The 18,223-nt window shown below is 30.3% G+C and overlaps 1 protein-coding gene across 1 annotated transcript in view; it reads left to right on the top strand.

Moving 5' to 3' along the window:
• Window positions 1-18,001, top strand: part of LOC129948062 (E3 ubiquitin-protein ligase ZNRF2) — a 63,793-nt gene extending 45,792 nt beyond the window's left edge. Inside the window, exons 2-4 of the mRNA XM_056058880.1 lie at window positions 7,079-7,174; window positions 14,525-14,630; window positions 14,697-18,001. Coding sequence (XP_055914855.1) covers window positions 7,079-7,174; window positions 14,525-14,630; window positions 14,697-14,754 — 260 coding nt within the window. The 3' untranslated portion in view covers window positions 14,755-18,001. The remainder of the gene's footprint in view (window positions 1-7,078; window positions 7,175-14,524; window positions 14,631-14,696) is intronic.
• Window positions 18,002-18,223: the final 222 nt, after the last annotated feature.

Below are 18,223 nucleotides of genomic sequence, written 5' to 3'. Positions count from 1 at the left end.
TGAAAAGCTCTACCATCCATTCCTAATTTATTGATCTTCATCTCTACGGACCAAATGACTTTTTTCCATTGGTCTATGGTCCATATCTGTGCCTTTTAGCAAAAGCTAACCTGGCCTTAATATTTTTCGCTGAAAGCAGAGGCTTCTTTGGTTTTTCTTTAGCTAATCCAATTCTTTTGAGTGCCCGGCGTGCAGTCCATTCACTAACTGACTTGTCTATGTTTTTGGCTCCCTCCTTAGGTGTTTTGCATCTACAACTTCTCAACTCCCTTTCCATTTTTCTAGCATCCAAGTCATAGAAAGTAGTCGTTTGCGTTTCCGTCCTTTTTTTATTAATGGTACATCGATGTTTTTGCTTTTTTTGATGTTAAGCACAGAAGTTTTCGATATACATATGTAATATTTTTGATATTTCGTAATGATATATAGTATATAATATATATATAACACGTTTATTAAACTAGGTTTTTTAAAATTTAGTTTTCTTTTTCTAAGGAAAATATCTTACAAAAAAATATGGCGTCAATGGCGGTTGGCTTCTAGAATTCGAATGAATTCATCTTCGTTTTTTTTGCCTGAAGTTGGCTACAGTTTTATAAAGTAGGCGTAGTTGCCATCGTTGAAGTGGAGACCAAGTGTAATGGTCTTCTCACACTTGGTCTCTTCAAACTATGCTTCAATATTATTTTTTGTTTTTTGTAAAATATATTCCTCTTTTAAATATCATTATACATTATAATTGCTAGTTGAATAAATAAATTAAGAAAAATAAAAAAAATGTTAATGTTATTCAAAACTCTTACTTTTAAACAATTTTTTTAAAAAGTCGAGAACATTTGACCACTTTTGCTTGTCACTGTAGATTCTGAACTCTTAAATCTTTCTATGGAGTCATAGCCATATCCATTCGGAAATTGAATTTAACAGTTCATTCATAACGTTTTTGATACAAAAACAGTGATTAAAAGTGCTGTATTTATTAGACTCTTTTTTGAACGGCGCTTATTTTTAACCTCACTTTAAATACGTGGTACAAGTGCACTCCATTTTATGTTTAGATCTCAACGGACATATGACATAGTTTTGACGGCCTTTCGTTAAATTTAAGCACGTCTTAATTTTAAGCACCTCTTTAAAAAGTTAACTGGCAACCACGTTTGGCATCTCTCTTCTAGAGGTTTGTTAATTTTTAATTTGCCTACTTTTACCCCCCTACGGGCACGAGAGCCTCTATAGGAGGCGAAGAGAGGGAGGCAGAAGACAAACAGAAGTTTCAATTTTATAACCTTATCCAGGTATAACTTTCAACATTTTGCAATAAATTAAGATTTAAAATGCCAGTAGGTAAACAAATTGAAAACACCATTCCCCAACCTCACACGTGGAATTATAATTTATAAGTATGTTTGCAAAAGGCGGAATGTTGCTTACAAGGAGTTGAGTATAGGTACAATCAACTTCACACTCAGTTCCCCCAGACAAATCACCCACAGCTGCTCCATCACCATCACCATTGCTATAGCCACCACCACCGCACCCTTTCTCTTTATGTTCGCACCACAAGCAGCAGCAGCATTGAACCGTAAAACATCTTGTGGGGTTTCTTAATTTCTGAATAAATAAATGAATCCGCAACAAGTTTCCACAACCATATCCCCCTTTCTATAACTGCCTATGGCCTATAGCCTATAACAACCACCTCCTCTCGACCTCTTTCCAATTCAAATACCCCCCCCATTCACCCTTGTATAGGCTGAGTGTTTTGAGAACTCATTAGTTTAAGCGAGTATATAGTTATAGATAAGTAGAAGAAGGTGCATGTCATATACCCAATGGCACTTTGATTAGGGGTCACAATATAAATGTCGCGATCGATAAATCTGAGAAGGGGTAAAAGGGGGGTTAGTGCAAAGAATGTTAGAGCCATTACCATTATACGGGGGGAATGAAAAAATATGAGGTGTGTTCGATTCGCTCTGAACACTGAACACAATTGAGAGAGACATCCCACAATCGATATTTCGAAATGGTTTTTTTTATTGAAACCGTATTGTAGAGACACACAAGTGGATTTATTGAAACAACAAGCAACAAGAACTTAACATATGAAATAAGTCTACAACCAACAACCCACCCATAGTTAAGCCACCAACGAACCGTGCGTCGTCGCCGAACCCACTCCTGCAATGGGGTATGTTGTGAGTACGTGTATGCCGGATGTTGAGACAGAATTCCGTCATTTAAATGCTTCAGCGCTCCGGCAACAACGGCACCAGCACCGCAGCACAAGAATTTATGGTAAGTTATTGATTGAAATGGAGACAGACAAACAGACAGACAGACAGTCACCTGCCTACGGAAAGATAACTCTTAATGGATTGTTCTATTTTTAAATTTAAACAAAAAGAACTCTATAGGAATTGGTTTGGTCAACTCAACTTTTACCCAAAGCCGGAGCCAAAGTCAGACCTACCCTCTCTGTTCAGTTCATTGGAGCAAACTTAACTACGTTTTTCTGTTGTTTTCGAGGTACTTTCTGTCCTTAATTTATTCCAAATGTAACATACCTACCTTCAATGTATCTACAATGTTATTTTGTAGGTACCTAAAGACTGTAGATACTTTACAACTTGTAATATGGTAAAATGAGTTTAATCGTTCTGCTTTCTGCCGTCTGTCGTCGCTGCTGGCCGCCAACGATACCGATGAAGCATGCTATTGACGTTTTAATTTTGTATTTTTATTTTAAAACATTTACTTAAATACTATAGTTGTATAGTAATACGTGACTTTATAAAAACAAGTTAACCTCGACTATTCGCTTCATGGAAGATGTAGGAAGTTTATTTTGCGCCCAAAACTGGATTTTAATTCGAATAGAAAGTTAATTACAATTTTATCTATAGCAATATCTATAGATAGATATTATTTAATTTAAAATGCAAATAAATACGAATATATAATAAGTTTTTTGTTTGTCTGTATTTTAACTTTTTTATATTGTTTTTGTTTTTGACGTTTTATTATGAAATTAAACGTCATTTGTTTTTTGACCAAGAAATCAAAGTAGCGCCAGTAGAGATTGATCGGTCACGTTTGGTATTATCAATTAATATGATAATAAAAACAACAATGTAAACAACAAATTATCTGTTGAATCTGTAAAAGGGGTCAAAATTTTGAAGTTTGTTGCTATTTTTTATTACAAAACAAATTCGCACAGTTTGTAAACTAGCTCATGGACTCATAGGTTCGTAAATTTTCTTTGCTATCTCTTACTCTTGTTTTGTGGAAGGATTGAAAATCAACTTTTGAAAGTGTTATCTTTCATCTGTTTACATTTGTGATAGTTGTAAAGAGATGCACTTCAAATGAAATCATGATGAAATGATGTTTCATGTTTTCCACTTCGAAAATGTTGAGTTGGCTTGAACTGTCAAAACTAACATTTATTATATATCTCTTAAAATCGAACTTGCTTAGAAGTAAATTTAATGTGGGCTGTAGGCACGAGTACAATAGCTTTGTCGACAATAAATAATAACGTTTTTGGTAGAGGAGCTTGTCGTTATCGTACTCTCCCTGGGCTGTAAAATTTGTCTCTGCTTTCCCATATTTTTTTCTTTTTCCAATTTATTTTAGTTGAGCAATGACAATTTCGAACGAATTTTGGAACATCAAAATTTAATAAATATGGTTTAAAATCACGAAATTAAATATAAATATAAACCAGCATAAAAGTGTTCATATATACGTTTCGCCCCGATGTAATGGTTTGGCTCATCAGAAGATTGCCATTACACCTTGTCTTGACGCTTATTTTCCCGAATAAATCGAGATTTTATATAATTTGAGCTACATAGAGCAACTGCGAATTATATAGTTGCTACAAGTCTTCAAAGAAGTTAAATTGTAGCTATTGTGATTGCCTTGATATGGGACTTTTGAAGAAGAAATATTTGACTTTGAAATATTTGATTATTTTGTCCTCAACACCGTTTATTTTAATAAATATGATTTGATATTTCAAAATTTACCTTTCACATATGAAATTGAAACTAGCGCAAATCCCACTGTCGTGTCTTAATATTGACAGTTTGTGAAAAAAAAAAACAAAGCAAAAAAACATAAACAGGGCAACGGACCTATTAATTTATTTGAAACGTCAGAAATTCGTGGATTTAGCAAATCACTAAAAGCTAAATAAGACCAGAGTTAAAGCTATTATTAAAACCCAAATACTCGTGGAAAGTGACGTTTACCTACAATAATCTCTTGTTTGTTAACTTGTAATATTTACCCAGTTTCGAAACTTGATTTTTCTCATTATCAAACGCAGCTTTGCGTTGCTTATTTAAAAGATAGCAAAGTCCCCTATTACACGTTGACTCACGACTCACTTTTGACTTTCCATAGAAATTTGTATTCGTTGATTCAAACACTATTACACGTTGACTCGTGTTCCATGCCTCAAATTCGACAATTATTGTTTGTTTTGTTTTGAATGGTCCTCGTTGGCTTTAATTTTTCGATAGTTTTTGAAGTTGAGCAAAATTTATAAAACAAAATAAATAGGATTTTGGAAATGGATTCTGGAAATTATTAAATATGTTGAAGTTACACACTTTTCTGGTTTTCAAACAAATTCGATGTTGTTTATCCCAGCAACAAGAAAATTGAATGAAAAAGAACTATTAAACGAATGTGAGACAGAAGAAACGCCAAAGTGAGCCTACGAAAAATTTGCCCGAGACTAACCTGACATTTTTTTTGCTTCTCATTTTCTGACATCTGCTTTCTTTTTCGCACTTATGTGAATCGTGTGTCGGGAACTATATACTGTAATAGCAGACAAACGTAAACTCGATACTCGTTTATAAGTTATAGGAATATTACTGAATTTAATTTTGCGATTCTCACTTGAAAACTAGGCCTAGTCATTACCCGTTTATTTATTAGCTGCTTTTTGTCTTAAAAAGCCAAAGAAAGTTATTAAAGATAACAATTTTCTAAGTCGTTGAAAATTTTGAAGCATATTTTTTAATTTTGTCATCATATTTTTGGCAAATTTGGTCAAAAATTCAGTCAAATATTCATACAAACATTTATATTTTCAAATTGTGAGTTCTGAAAAGTAAACGAACGGGTCTATTTTTTGGGACCAGTTGTCATTGAAATCAATCCGGAATCAATTTGTTGAAATTCATATTTTACCGTGTTTCCTCCAAATTGTGAACTAATTGACTGTAAATCATTCAAAGAAATCTTTTTGATATGGAAAGTTTCATTACACAATTAAATTCGCTATATTTAAATGTAGTTTATATTGTCCTGAAGCAAATTTATTCCCTATTCTGTTTTGTCAATTTTATACAATTCCAATGATTCAGTGCATTTCTTTCCGGACCCTATTCTTCAAATCTTTCCAAAGATTCCACCTGGTCACCACCTTAGCCGCGTGCTTAGTATCGTTATCTTGCTGGTAGGTCCACACTAAAGGCATATTTTTTTCGGTATATGAAAGCAAAATGTCCAAATAGGTTTTCTTGGTCATATTTCTTTTTGTCCAATATATAGCACCTATTCCCCCATAAGAAAAAGAATTCGACCGTTAACAGTCAAACATTTCATCTGTATCTTGTTTTCGTCACTAAAACAACAATTTCGCCACTTTCTGCATGTCGAATGTGAAAGATTCCTCACAATTCGACCATGTACATAAATGTTTATCCTGCAAACGTCTGCGGGTTGTGCGAGAGCTGATATCCAATAATATTTTTGCTTTTATACCGCTTGATGTTGTATTTTTAAACACCTCTCTAACAATCCTTTTGTCCAGCAAAGTTATTGTTTTTTGGGCGTTTTCTTTTTTCGGTGAAATTTGATGGTAGACTTCGCTTCTTTAGCACCCTAGCAACAACACATCGAGATCTTTAAAAAGCATCTGCAATGAAACTGTATGTTTTGTCTTAATCTCTTAGTGACAGAATCAAACTGTGTTCGTCCTAGGGCCTTCTGCGTCCCATTATTTAAAAAATAAATGTACTTTAAACACTTAGAAAGAAGTCTAAGTTGCGATGGGAAAAAGACCGGTAATACTTCAATAATTCTACACAGCACTCTTATTTTTTCGACCATTGCAAATCTGACATTTGTGAGTAAAACTAACGGTACATTGCAAGTGACCATTATTAATGGTTGGTAGCACTGAAAATGTTTTACAGTCAAGTCAATGTATAATTTGCTCCAATTTAAAAGGTTTAAGGCATAGATTTTATTATTACAAGAAAAAAAAAATGATCCACTCTTATTATTTTGGCCACCACTGTATATCCAAAATATACAATTTATTAACTTCTTTTTGACACCAAACATTACAAATTTGACTCTCTTAATCACTTTTAAATCTGTAAACAAAATGTTCAATGATGAAAACTAATCACAGTCAAAAATTTCCATTCACGTTAAGTGTCTATCGTTCTAATTTGACACGTTCTCGAAGACGCTTCACTTATATGCAAATATGTTCCGCTGGAAAACAAAATACTATGAAAACGAAAAAGTTGTCGTATATTTGAATTTGAATCATTAAAATTTCATTGGACACATAGTTCCATTTGAGGTTGGAGTTGATCATTGAAAGGAAAAGTGACAATTGAAAATGCAAAGAAAATGGAACGATTTGAACATTGACAAATTTAAAATGAACATAAGGAACATTTCTTGGGTACATAAAAAATGTTAACAGCATATTAGTTTTATTTTGATAAATATAAAAAAGGTAAATATCATAATTGGTTTTTAATCTCGAACATAAATGTTAAATAATAAAATCCAATGATAGCCATAATTGCCACCGTATTGGGACCAAAAACCACCCAATGAACATGATTTGATGGCAGATAATCGTGTTCAAAATCAACTATTTTGGGAGTAGGTGACATAAAAGTCTTCAACGTTGACCACTTAAATGTCATGCTTTTTAAAATTATTGATGCGTACTTATTCTGGTGCTTTAAAATTTTAAATATTTTCTTATTAAATCGTTAATCAAATTTTCTAATCTTATTTCTTTCAGGTATCAAATGCCCAGTTTGTAGTAAATTCGTTCTGCCCGATGACATAGAATGTCATTTAGTTATGTGCCTAACAAAACCTCGTCTCTCATATAATGGTAAGTAGACAAGAAAAAGATATTAATTTTTTGACTTAATTTATTATTATATTTACTTAAGTACATCCGCAATAATTTTCTTTCTTCAAATCGTGCAGTCTTACAATTAATTAAATTAAATTTAATCTTTTATTTTATTGCCGTTGTTAATTGCAAAATTTTATTACTCTTTTATAATGTTTGCTATAACATAGCTATTATGGTAGGTAGTATGTAGGTGCTATACCTATCCAAGAACAAATTCTATTAAAATATAAAAAAGAAATAAATTTCAAGGTTCACGAGAGCACAAAATATAAAAGTCAAATTATTTTGATATTAACACCAATTTGAGATGTTTTGAATTTTTTAAGGGTGTCATCTTTTACTATTTTTCTTGTTGTTCCTATCAGAATCCTTCTCTCTGTATCCTGTACACCAAAATGAGATTCTTATCCTTATTGCCACTCACCCACTTGCACCAGTTAAGGATAGGACTTGGCTCTCGGACATGATACAAATGCTTAGAATTCCATAGTTTTTTTTTTTGTGTGGTAAAGAACGTTTGGTCCTTGACCCGAATTTCGCTACCCTTGACCCTACAATTGTTCTCCATTTTTCTACAAATTGCATTTCAAGTTGTTAAGAATGTCAAAATCGAATGGAAGTGATTTCAATAAAGTATTTCAATTTCAATGTTACGTTCTCTTTTATTTTAATTGCGACTTTTACAAATTTAATTTGCCTCTCAAATTTATTGACCCTTAAATTAAATTTAAAACAAAAATATCTAATAAAACTTAGGTATAGCAAGATAACAATTTCAACACAATTTTTAAAATTGAAGGGCTTTTCATATTAACTTACAACAACTGATATCGAAGTAAATTATCAATATTAGATACTTTAAGGGCAATCATCTTAAAGTTTATGTAACTAAAACAAGTCCATATAACATTACACAAAATATCAAACAAAATGTAAAGTTTATTGTATTCTTTTTTGTTGAATAAAATGATCCATAATATTTGTAAACAAACAAAGCTATGATAAGAATTTCCCATTTCAATAAATAATTTATTATTTTATTAAATAGCAATAAATTCTCTCATAAATGCTATAAATAAAAAACAAAGCATATTAATTCTGTATTTGAATAAATAAACGAACCGAACCGAAAAAAAGTTGTATGTCTTTCATATAATATAACAATAATGATTTTTGTGCATTGCTCTTAACAAAATTATTCCCAAAAATCATTATTAATTCAAAACATCAAAAACTCATTACGAAGCGGTCGTCACGTGTACGTCAGTGTCATCGTAACCCAAGTCGTGTTTTTTTTTCCTTTTCTTCGTCGCTGCCGTCAACCATGTGTCGTTGTCGTTGTCTTTTCGGTGACAATGAAATTCAGTTTTGTAAAAATGTGTCTTTGCCACTCTTTTTTTTTATTAATAAATAAATAATTACCTGGTAATCTTCTTTAGTGATGTTGATGTCATTATACCTTCCAACCTAATATCCAATTAACGTCCATAATAATTATTTAATTCATATCACCTACTTTTTTGTTATCGTTGCTAATTTCTTTGGTGGTCTAATGGACTTAGATTTTAACCATTAACCCAAAAAAAAAGAGTTTTAAATATTGTTACTTTATATTTAGACATTTTAAAGGTTCGTTAGGTACAGTGGCTCCCACGATTAATCGGACAAAGAGAATGGAAATGTTCGCAATGCAATTTCTCCAAGAAAATATATAGAATTAGTAGAATTTTATCAATAGTTGTTTTAATATATTTATATTTAAGCTTAAGTTAATTTTAAATAAACAAAACTGCATTTCCAGTTATGAATAAGCAAATAAATAAAAACGAAATCAAGTATTTTAACCTTTTATACATAATCGGACACGCACTGTTTTTGCACTGTGGTAACTCTGTAACGGTAATTTTCCTATCAAATGACAATGTTATTGTTAACCTTGTATTATGGAAGACTTAGATATGGGGTTTTTCATGGGTAAAATAAATCAATTTATTTTTGATTCAGGTCTGTCAAAACACAATTGTCCCCTGTTTTTGCATTCCATGGAGAAAAATAATAGGTAGATTTACCCCTCTTTGCACAAATACGAATGCAATTTAAAAAAAAATGTTTAGCTGGGAATTTGACGTTGTGGTTCATTCTATTATGAGGATGTATTGCAAGTTCTGGAATTCGGAACTAACATTTTGTGGGAGGCAAAATGTATCAAAGGACTAACATAAATAATTTTTAAACAACAGTAAGTGACCACTGCCAGTAAGCTCGGACTATTAGACAATTTCATATTCTACCAGAACAGCTACCAAAGCAAAGCATACAGTGGTGGACAAGAATTCAGCACACGGGTTAAAGAAAATATAAACCATTTAATTTTCAATTTGTTTTCTTATTATTATATTTTATTTACATTTCATATACATAGCACTATGTTTTTAAAGTACTTCATGAAATATGTTCAACATTTGTAAGAAGAAAAAAGTATGGAATGTAGAAACATCAATTTTTCACCTGGACACGAATTTAGCACATCCAACAGTTTCTTGATAGAATTTTACTTACCGTTATCATTTCTAATTTTTTCTTAGTATTTGGTAGGGAACCCATTATTTTGCAGTACAGAGGTAATTCTTCTTGGCAAACTTTCAACCAAAGCCTCACATCGTAATTTTCGAATTGCATACCAAGCATTTTGAATCTCCTGCCACAATTGTGTTAAATTGGTTGGTTTTTTTTTTTGCTCAATGTGATATTTAACATCATTTCACAAATCCTATCGGGTTAAGATCGGGTGATTGTGCTGGCCACTTCATAACGTCGATTTTATTCACCTCTAAAGCACACTTTACTAACTTTGAAGTGTGTTTAGGGTCGTTGTCGTGCATGAAGCGCCATAATAACAGCAAATTGTCTTCGGCGTAGGGTATCAGGATATCTCTGTACACGTTCTCGTCCATTTCGGTGTCAATTTTTACGATGTGGTCAACGCCGCCGCCGTGCCATGAAAAATCTGCCAAGACCATAACGTTGCCTCCACCGTGTTTCACCGTGTTAATGGTGTACCTTGGATCATATTCCCTGTCCTTAAGGAAACATTTACTACATAATTCGTTGAAAGTTCGCTTCGAATGGCACTGGAGGTCTGAAACGGACCCTTGGTCGATAACCTATAAATAATTCTATCTTTATTTGTAGTTGTCTTTCTGGCCCGGGGGTTTTGTTTAACAACTTAGAAATGTCTGTTACCGTCCACCCTTTTTTTCAAGATCTGACTTCTTTTTTCCTTTGAGCACTATTTTCCTTTTGCCATGACAAATTAATTTGTTTCTTATTTTTTTTTTAATATAGATCATTAAAGGAATATTTAATTACCTCAAAAATAATTATTTTCTTAAAAAAAAGCAAAAATTTAAAATACATTCTTTGATTGCAAAACGAATCACAAACAATCTTCATTTTTCGCAAAACGGTATCTTTCTTTTCAATATTTTTTCATATAAATTAGTCATAGTAACACATAAAAAATAACCTTTATTTGCAAGTAATAAAGAATTGAAAGTGCTTTTCAATGTGCTAAATTCGTGTCCACCACTGTATATCTTATAAAGCAAGGTCTTGGTTATTGTATAACTACTCTAAAGTGCGTAAAACACATGAAATATCACCAAATCAAAATGCAATAGAGCATATAATATGATGTACTGGGACGCCTAGTTGCTTACAAAACTTTACAAACATTGAAGACCTTAAGACAAGAAAAATTCTAAAAATAAGCCCTAGAGTATGCTGAAAACTTGTATCTTCAATACCTCGACGCCTTGGGGAAACCATTGAATCGAAGGGAAACAAAATTAAGTATACGATTATGTTGAGGTGTTCAATTATAGAGTTGCTTTTGTTTTCAATATTAATTTGATGTTGAATGGCTAAAATTATAATTTATGGCTTATTTTAAATAAAAACCTGTTAAATATTACATAAAATGGTTATAAAGTTTTACACCTTCCGTACACTTTCTTGGAGAAAATGCACTGCGAACATTTATTTCTCATGTGTTCGAAAAGTAGTGGGAGCCACTGTATGTGTAGATCTTCGCGTGCAACACATGGCGCTATATATTTGTTGTGACACTAACTTTGTGCAAGATAACAAACAAATAATAAAGCTTATATCTATTTTCGTATAATTAAACAACTTAGTCGAGTCAGCTTACAAAAACAAAACCATATTTTATTTAGTTTAACAATTATTTATGATTAAAAAACAAAGTACAGAAAACTCGAAGACCACCTTTACGCTAAGATTTAGCAACATTGGAACCCAGAATGAGAAGTAAGATTTTAATTTTCTTATCTTTATCTTAATTTTTGAAGATAGTTTTTAGGTTTCATTCTAAAATGCAATGCAATTACAAGTAAATTTAACAAAAGTTGAGTCTTGAGTTAAAATAAATTGAAAAGAAATCCTGTCAAAATATCAGAGTTCATCTTCAGTTTTACGTCATGGTGGTTTGTGTGTTGGAAATTACTCTACGAACACATCCATCTAGCATTAAAGAGATAACAAACGTACAAAATTCTAAAAATGAAAAACTCGAAAATTGATTTTGAAAGTCAAATTTCTATCCACAGCAGGATCTCACTTTGCCTTTTATCTGCAGTGATCTTGCTAAAAAATATTTGTTATTCATATTAATTTCTATTCCAAAAAACACAAATATTGTTGTATTTGTAATTTTGACATTATGTTTATCAATATAGGAAAAACAACAACAAATATTGTAGAGGGAGCTGGTGAAAACGAAATTTTGACAGCTCAATTTGTCAGTCATTTGCTTTCCGTTTTTTTCATATTTTTGTTCTTTTTCATCGAAAATATTCCCATTGATCTATAGTTTTGTATTTATAATGTTGGTTGCAAAAAAATGTATTGTTTTGTTATAAAAACAGTCTAATCATTATAATAAATTTAATTTTTAACAACAAACTCTAGAATTCACTTCGAAAAATTGCATCAAGGGTGCGTTCGAAAAATCATAAATCCAATAGCGAGGGCACAACTTATTGCGACTGAATTAAAGTTTGATTTTGGATCAACTTTAGAAAAATTTTATAAAATCAAGTTAGTTTTCTTATGTTATTTAACTATACACAGTCCATTTCCAAAAATCAGTTCATATTTTACCGACAAAATTAATAACTTTTAGTAAAATAAAATTGATTTTTCTTCATTACATATTTTTACAAATATTTTTTTCTTATAGAACAAACTAATATAGCTTAAAAAAGAATAGAAAAAACTCTCTTACTGAATAAGAAAAAGGAACAAATCACATCGAAACATTATTAACAATTGGAGGAATAGTTTGCGTTAATTGTCAGTTTTGACATTTCTACCATACAATAAATGTCAAAGAATTCTAAATCAAACAGCAACTCATTCAACGGATTCTGTAATCGACATGAATATTTTATTATTGCAGAACACAAAATCCAATTACAGAACATCAGTACTTTCTGTTGGTTATAATTGCTTTCATCTTTAACACCCCTATGAAATTTAAAAAAAAAAAGCTATTGTATTGGTCGGAATATTAAATCTAAAAATGCGTTTTGTTTTTTTCATAGTTCCACGCACACTTTCTGACATATGGACCTTTGCAAATTGTGGGCAAACCTAAACGACAGCCTAAGATTCCCATCTTTGTAATTGTATATTTTTGCTCTTGAACGCTATATATGTATTAATTTTTGATGTTTTTCTCTGTTTTTAAAACAAATACAGTGATGCTAGAAATATATGCCATATGCTGAAGAGGAAATGCCTTTGCGTTGGGTTTTTTAGCAGGATAATGATCCCAAATATTCTTCAAGCTTCTAAAAGAGTGGTTTGTCTTAGAGTGGCCGTCCCAATTTCCCGATTTAAACCCCATCGAGAACTTATGGGCAGTTTTAAAAAGGAGGGTTGGAAAGATAACGCACACTTCAACAAGCTTTTTGCAGCTTTAAAGAATAAGTGGGAGAATATTCCTGTCTCAATAATTGACAATTTAATCATGTCAATGCTTTGTCGATGCCAAGAAATTATTAAAAATAAAGGTTACTGGACAAAATATTAATTTTTAAGATTTAGTGACAAAAATCTGGTTAGTTTTTAGCAGATGAATTTCTGAATTTATTAAATTTTTTGTTACCATCATTTATTGTGTATATAACATGTTTTCATTTTTGTTTGATCTAATTACAATATAGAAAATATAAAAAAAAATGTGTACATTCTTGGGTAGCAAAACATGGATTAATAAACTTGACCAACAAAATCCGGAATGTTTCTAGCACCACTGTGTATAAAAAAAAATGAGCGGATACAACGCCCCGAGTGTTTTACCTCAAATTCTCGATTACATTGTCTTATTTAAAATTTAAAATGTATTTTAATTTATAACAGAACCAGAAGTGTTCCTTGTAAAAGACAATAAATGCTTTAAAAGTGGGTGGATACCACGCCCCTTTTTGTGGAACAATGCATATTGTTCAGATTTAAGCGTTAGGGATCTATACGAAATTTTAAGTTTAACTCCTTGAGAAGGAAAATACATTTTCATTTTAATTTATTTGGACAAAAAGTTCGAATTTCGTTTATTCATTTTGATTAAAAAAAAAAATGCGATTAAAAACAATGGCTTGTGGCTGTCAAACAAAATGTCAAAATCTATCGATTTTTACAGTTTTTGACAGCTCAGTAGATAAATCTTCAGTGATAACAAATTTAAAAAAAAATGAGGTTAACATTAAAACCCGACTAAAAAACTTGTTCGTCAGTTAACTCTGAATTCAGGATTAACTTGCTCTGGTTTTAACTCGGAGTTAGCTTTAGCGCTGAAAAGTGGGCCTTATAAGTAGTAATCTTAGCATATATCTTGTAGAAGAAAGGGGTTGAACAAAAACCTCCTAAATCGTAAATAATATCAATTTTTACAATGTTTCCCCAATTTCAAGGTTATCGGGGACTGCTTCATTATTTTGATGATCAGTTAGTCTGTCAATCAGTTACAGTTTTTCTTTCATGAAATGCTGTATCTCAGAAACTAATACTACGAAGTTCAAATTTGACGTTTTGTACTTAATTGGTTCTGAAGTTAGAGGGCGGTCAAAAAATGGCTAGGTTTATTTCTGTAAAAAAAGAGTAGTCGGACTTAACTGTGTTATTTGATTTCCAATAAACTTAGGTTTTAATTGCAATTTTATATCGTTTTCCTTTGATATTTTTATAATTACTAATAATGGCTCTCAATTCTAAATAATATATATTTTTTTAAATTTACAGAGGATGTTTTAACCGACGCGAAAGGTGAATGTGTGATCTGCCTAGAGGAATTAAACCCTGGGGACGTAATTGCAAGGCTGCCATGCCTTTGTGTCTATCACAAAGGGTAAGAACTTTATTTTAATTTAAACAATTCCAAATTAATAACATGCATTTCTTATTCACCCAACAGGTGTATAGATAGATGGTTTGAAGTAAATCGCTCCTGTCCCGAACATCCTGGCGATTAGTAAACCTAGTTAATAAGTTAATTAGATAATTATTTTACGAAATTATATAATATAATAACAAAGAAAAAGAAAATTAAAACAAAAAATTGATAAAAGAAAATTAAAAAAAAAGAGAAAAGAAAACATATACGAAGCGAGGTGTAAAGAACTCCTACCAAATTATTATTCTTGTCATAAAACCAAAACAAAATATTTTTCTATATATATATATATGTGTACATATAATTATAATTATTATTGATTTTTATTCCCCATTTTTCTCCACAATCCCCGTTGTTTTGTTTTAATAATTTTGTATCTTCTTCATATGTGAATTAATATTTGTTTTTATTTCCTTCCTTTTTTGTTTCTAATTATTGTTTTAACGGTTATGTACCTCTATCTATCTACCTATTAATAATTATATGTTCTGTAACTCAAAATCTATATTTCAATGGCATTGTTTATATTATTTTATTATTAAACTCAATTGTAGGTTTATATTAAGTTTTGTTTTCAAAAGTTTTACCTTACCTAAATCATTGAAATTGAAATTGTTTTAAAATAATATTTAATGTTTAAACCGAAATAGACTTAAAACAACAAAAAAGAATAAAAAAACAAAAACTCAAAATGTGTGAATAGAGAGGAATTGTAAACTAAAATTAGAAGAAAACAAAAAGAAACAAACAAAATAGAAGAAGTTAAATGTTATAGAAAATTAGTTGTTTCTACAAAATCAAATCCAATCTTAACTTTTTTTCTTCATTGATTTCATGTTTATTAAAGTTCTCAAGTGCTTGATTAGGCAAACTAAGATCTCCTAGTGCTATGCTATGACTGAATTGATCTTCTTTGAATTAAGCAGTCATATTTTAAGTGAATCGATAAAAAGAAATTCCCACAGTGGAATAAAAAAACCGCTTAAGTAAAGTGGAGGTCAAATTTATCCAATTTCTGAGAGAAGCCTGATAAATATCTTAAAAAATTAATTAATAATTTCTATTTATTTCTAAATATCTTTATGCTCTTAGTAATTTTGTTTGTAGTGCAGAAACTGTTACATTGTTTCCTAACTTTCCAATCCTTATATGATGTCGGCTAAAAGCTAAAAACAAAAATTGGTCCAATCATGAGCTTTCTTGTAAAAAATTCATAGTGAAAGCTTCTTTTTTAAGTACTTAAACGTTTCTACATTTAAATACAATTTTCTGAAATCCAAATAAACGATTATTCTATGACGAGGACTTGTTATGGCTGCCTGCTGCGGCTGGAGGGGCGAATGGCAATCTAAGGCATCTTCAGCGCTGAGTAAAGATCTAAAATGAAAAGAAAATAGAATCTTTCTAGTTGTCAGAGATTTTCAGCCAAATTTCTAAGTTTTTGTGATGTAAAATATTTGAGATTTTAATCTTCTAAACTCGCTTGTTGGAACCTCTGTAATAAAAATAAAATTTCCTATCGTGAATAAAATTTCCCATCGTGATCAAAATTTCCCAATGTTCCCATGCAAACGTGATGTTAAACTTGGAACTATCAAGAAATTAGTTTCGTTTATGTGGGCTCTTATTTAAATATTATAAATTTGAGCTTACAAAGCAAAGTGCAAAATTATAGGAATTTCGAAATTCTGTCCTTGGGAAAAATTATGAGGAAAATTGTAGAGATAAATTAAAATAACATCGAAGTTTCCCTGCTTCCATTTTGTTTAGAAATTCTTTAGCTAAAATAAACGTTTTAAAGCCAACTATCTCCAAATTGTTCAAATTATCATTTTTTGTATTTTTTAGAATCTCGTGAAATAACTGAACATCAAAAAATTAGTCCTCCATTTTAATTTTTTAATTAAGTAAAAAGTAATTTGATTTGAGTCTTTAAATAACAATTTAACAATAACTTATTCATTTGCAATTTCTCTCGTAATGTGTCTTATTGTTTATTATTTTGTTCTCCAGCTTAAAATAAAAAACAAAAAAATTAAACATTTTTAAAAAACAAATACCCCATCGAAAAAAAGAGAAATAAAACAACAATTCAACCGAAAATGTGTATACAAGAAAAATAAAACAAACAAAACAGAAATAAGTGGCCAGCGATTTAATGAGAATTATTAATTATATCTACATATAATTAAAAAACAAAATTATTATAAATCATTGAAATAAAATAAAAATTACAACTATAATATAATTAATAAGTTTTGTAAATGAATTTTTGATAAAAACAAAAACACAAAACAAAAAAAAATGTAAGTGGGATTTAAATTTTTGGTGATAAAAACGTAAACTATAAAAAAAATATATATATATAAAACAAATATATATTATTCTCGTATAGTACATAAATATATAAATATAAATTAAACGTATAACAAATTTTTTGTACAAATTAAATAGACTCTTCTTGGAATTAAGCAAAAAGCAATTCAGTTAGATAAATTGTATGAAAAGAAAATCAACACATTTTAACGTCTGTTTAAAAATCTGGAAGTTAAAAATGCAACAGACAAGATCGTTTAATGTAATCTATCGTGTTTTAATCTAATTGATGTGAATTTAAAAATAATATATTAAAAAATTTATCAGCATAGATAGACATATAACAAAAAACCTCAAATCTCATGCTGTATTTTCTAACACAACTAAAGAAAACACCTTATTCTGCTATTTGCTATGGGCGCTAGGTTAATATTTATACTTACCAACTAGAAGTTTGAAAAACACAACAGCCGGAAGATCAGTTCAGATAGTGCCGCTTAACATTTAAAACCTTATTTTTATAAAAGAAGAACGTATTTATATTTATTTTTGAAATTCAAAGCTTTTCGAAACAACACATTTTTGTTATTGCTAATAAAAGTCATATGGGCATGGTGCGAGGATAAGCCTTCGTAAATGTTCCAAAATCCATCAGGGGACTAATCGATCATTTTAAGAAACTGCTTAAAGAAGTACATAGTAATAACTTACCCTGAGTTTTTTTAAAGTCTTAATAAAAACGTGTTAAAGCTGGGCTTAAGTTAAAAGTATGAATTTAAAACTATAAAAAAAGTTGATATCCAACGAACTTTTCATGTGATCGATTTGTTGAATTTTAACCCCATTAATAATTATTTGAACCAATAAACGAATAGCAGAATAAGGCTAAAAAAGTCACAAGTTATAGCACGTTGAATAAACAACGTGATTCAATAAGAAAACAACAAAATAAAAACAAAATCCCATTCGAATGATATCATTCCTTGAGCAGCAGCAAAATAATAATAATACAAATATAAACAAATTAATATTTTGCAAAAGTATGGTGTGTAAGGATGTTTTACTATATGCTTAGTTTAATGTTTAAGATTTGTTTTCTAATAGTTAAGTGGCAAAACTAGAGAAAAGAAATTAAAACGCAAATAGGTTATAGTATCTCACCTCTAGACAGTAAATTAATAAAAACAAACAAAATATAAAATGTTTCATGTGAAAGTTTCTTTAATTAATTA

Source organism: Eupeodes corollae, chromosome 2 (genome assembly GCF_945859685.1).
Source record: "Eupeodes corollae chromosome 2, idEupCoro1.1, whole genome shotgun sequence".
NCBI lineage: Eukaryota > Metazoa > Arthropoda > Insecta > Diptera > Syrphidae > Eupeodes > Eupeodes corollae.
This window is presented reverse-complemented; position numbering and strand designations above follow the sequence as displayed.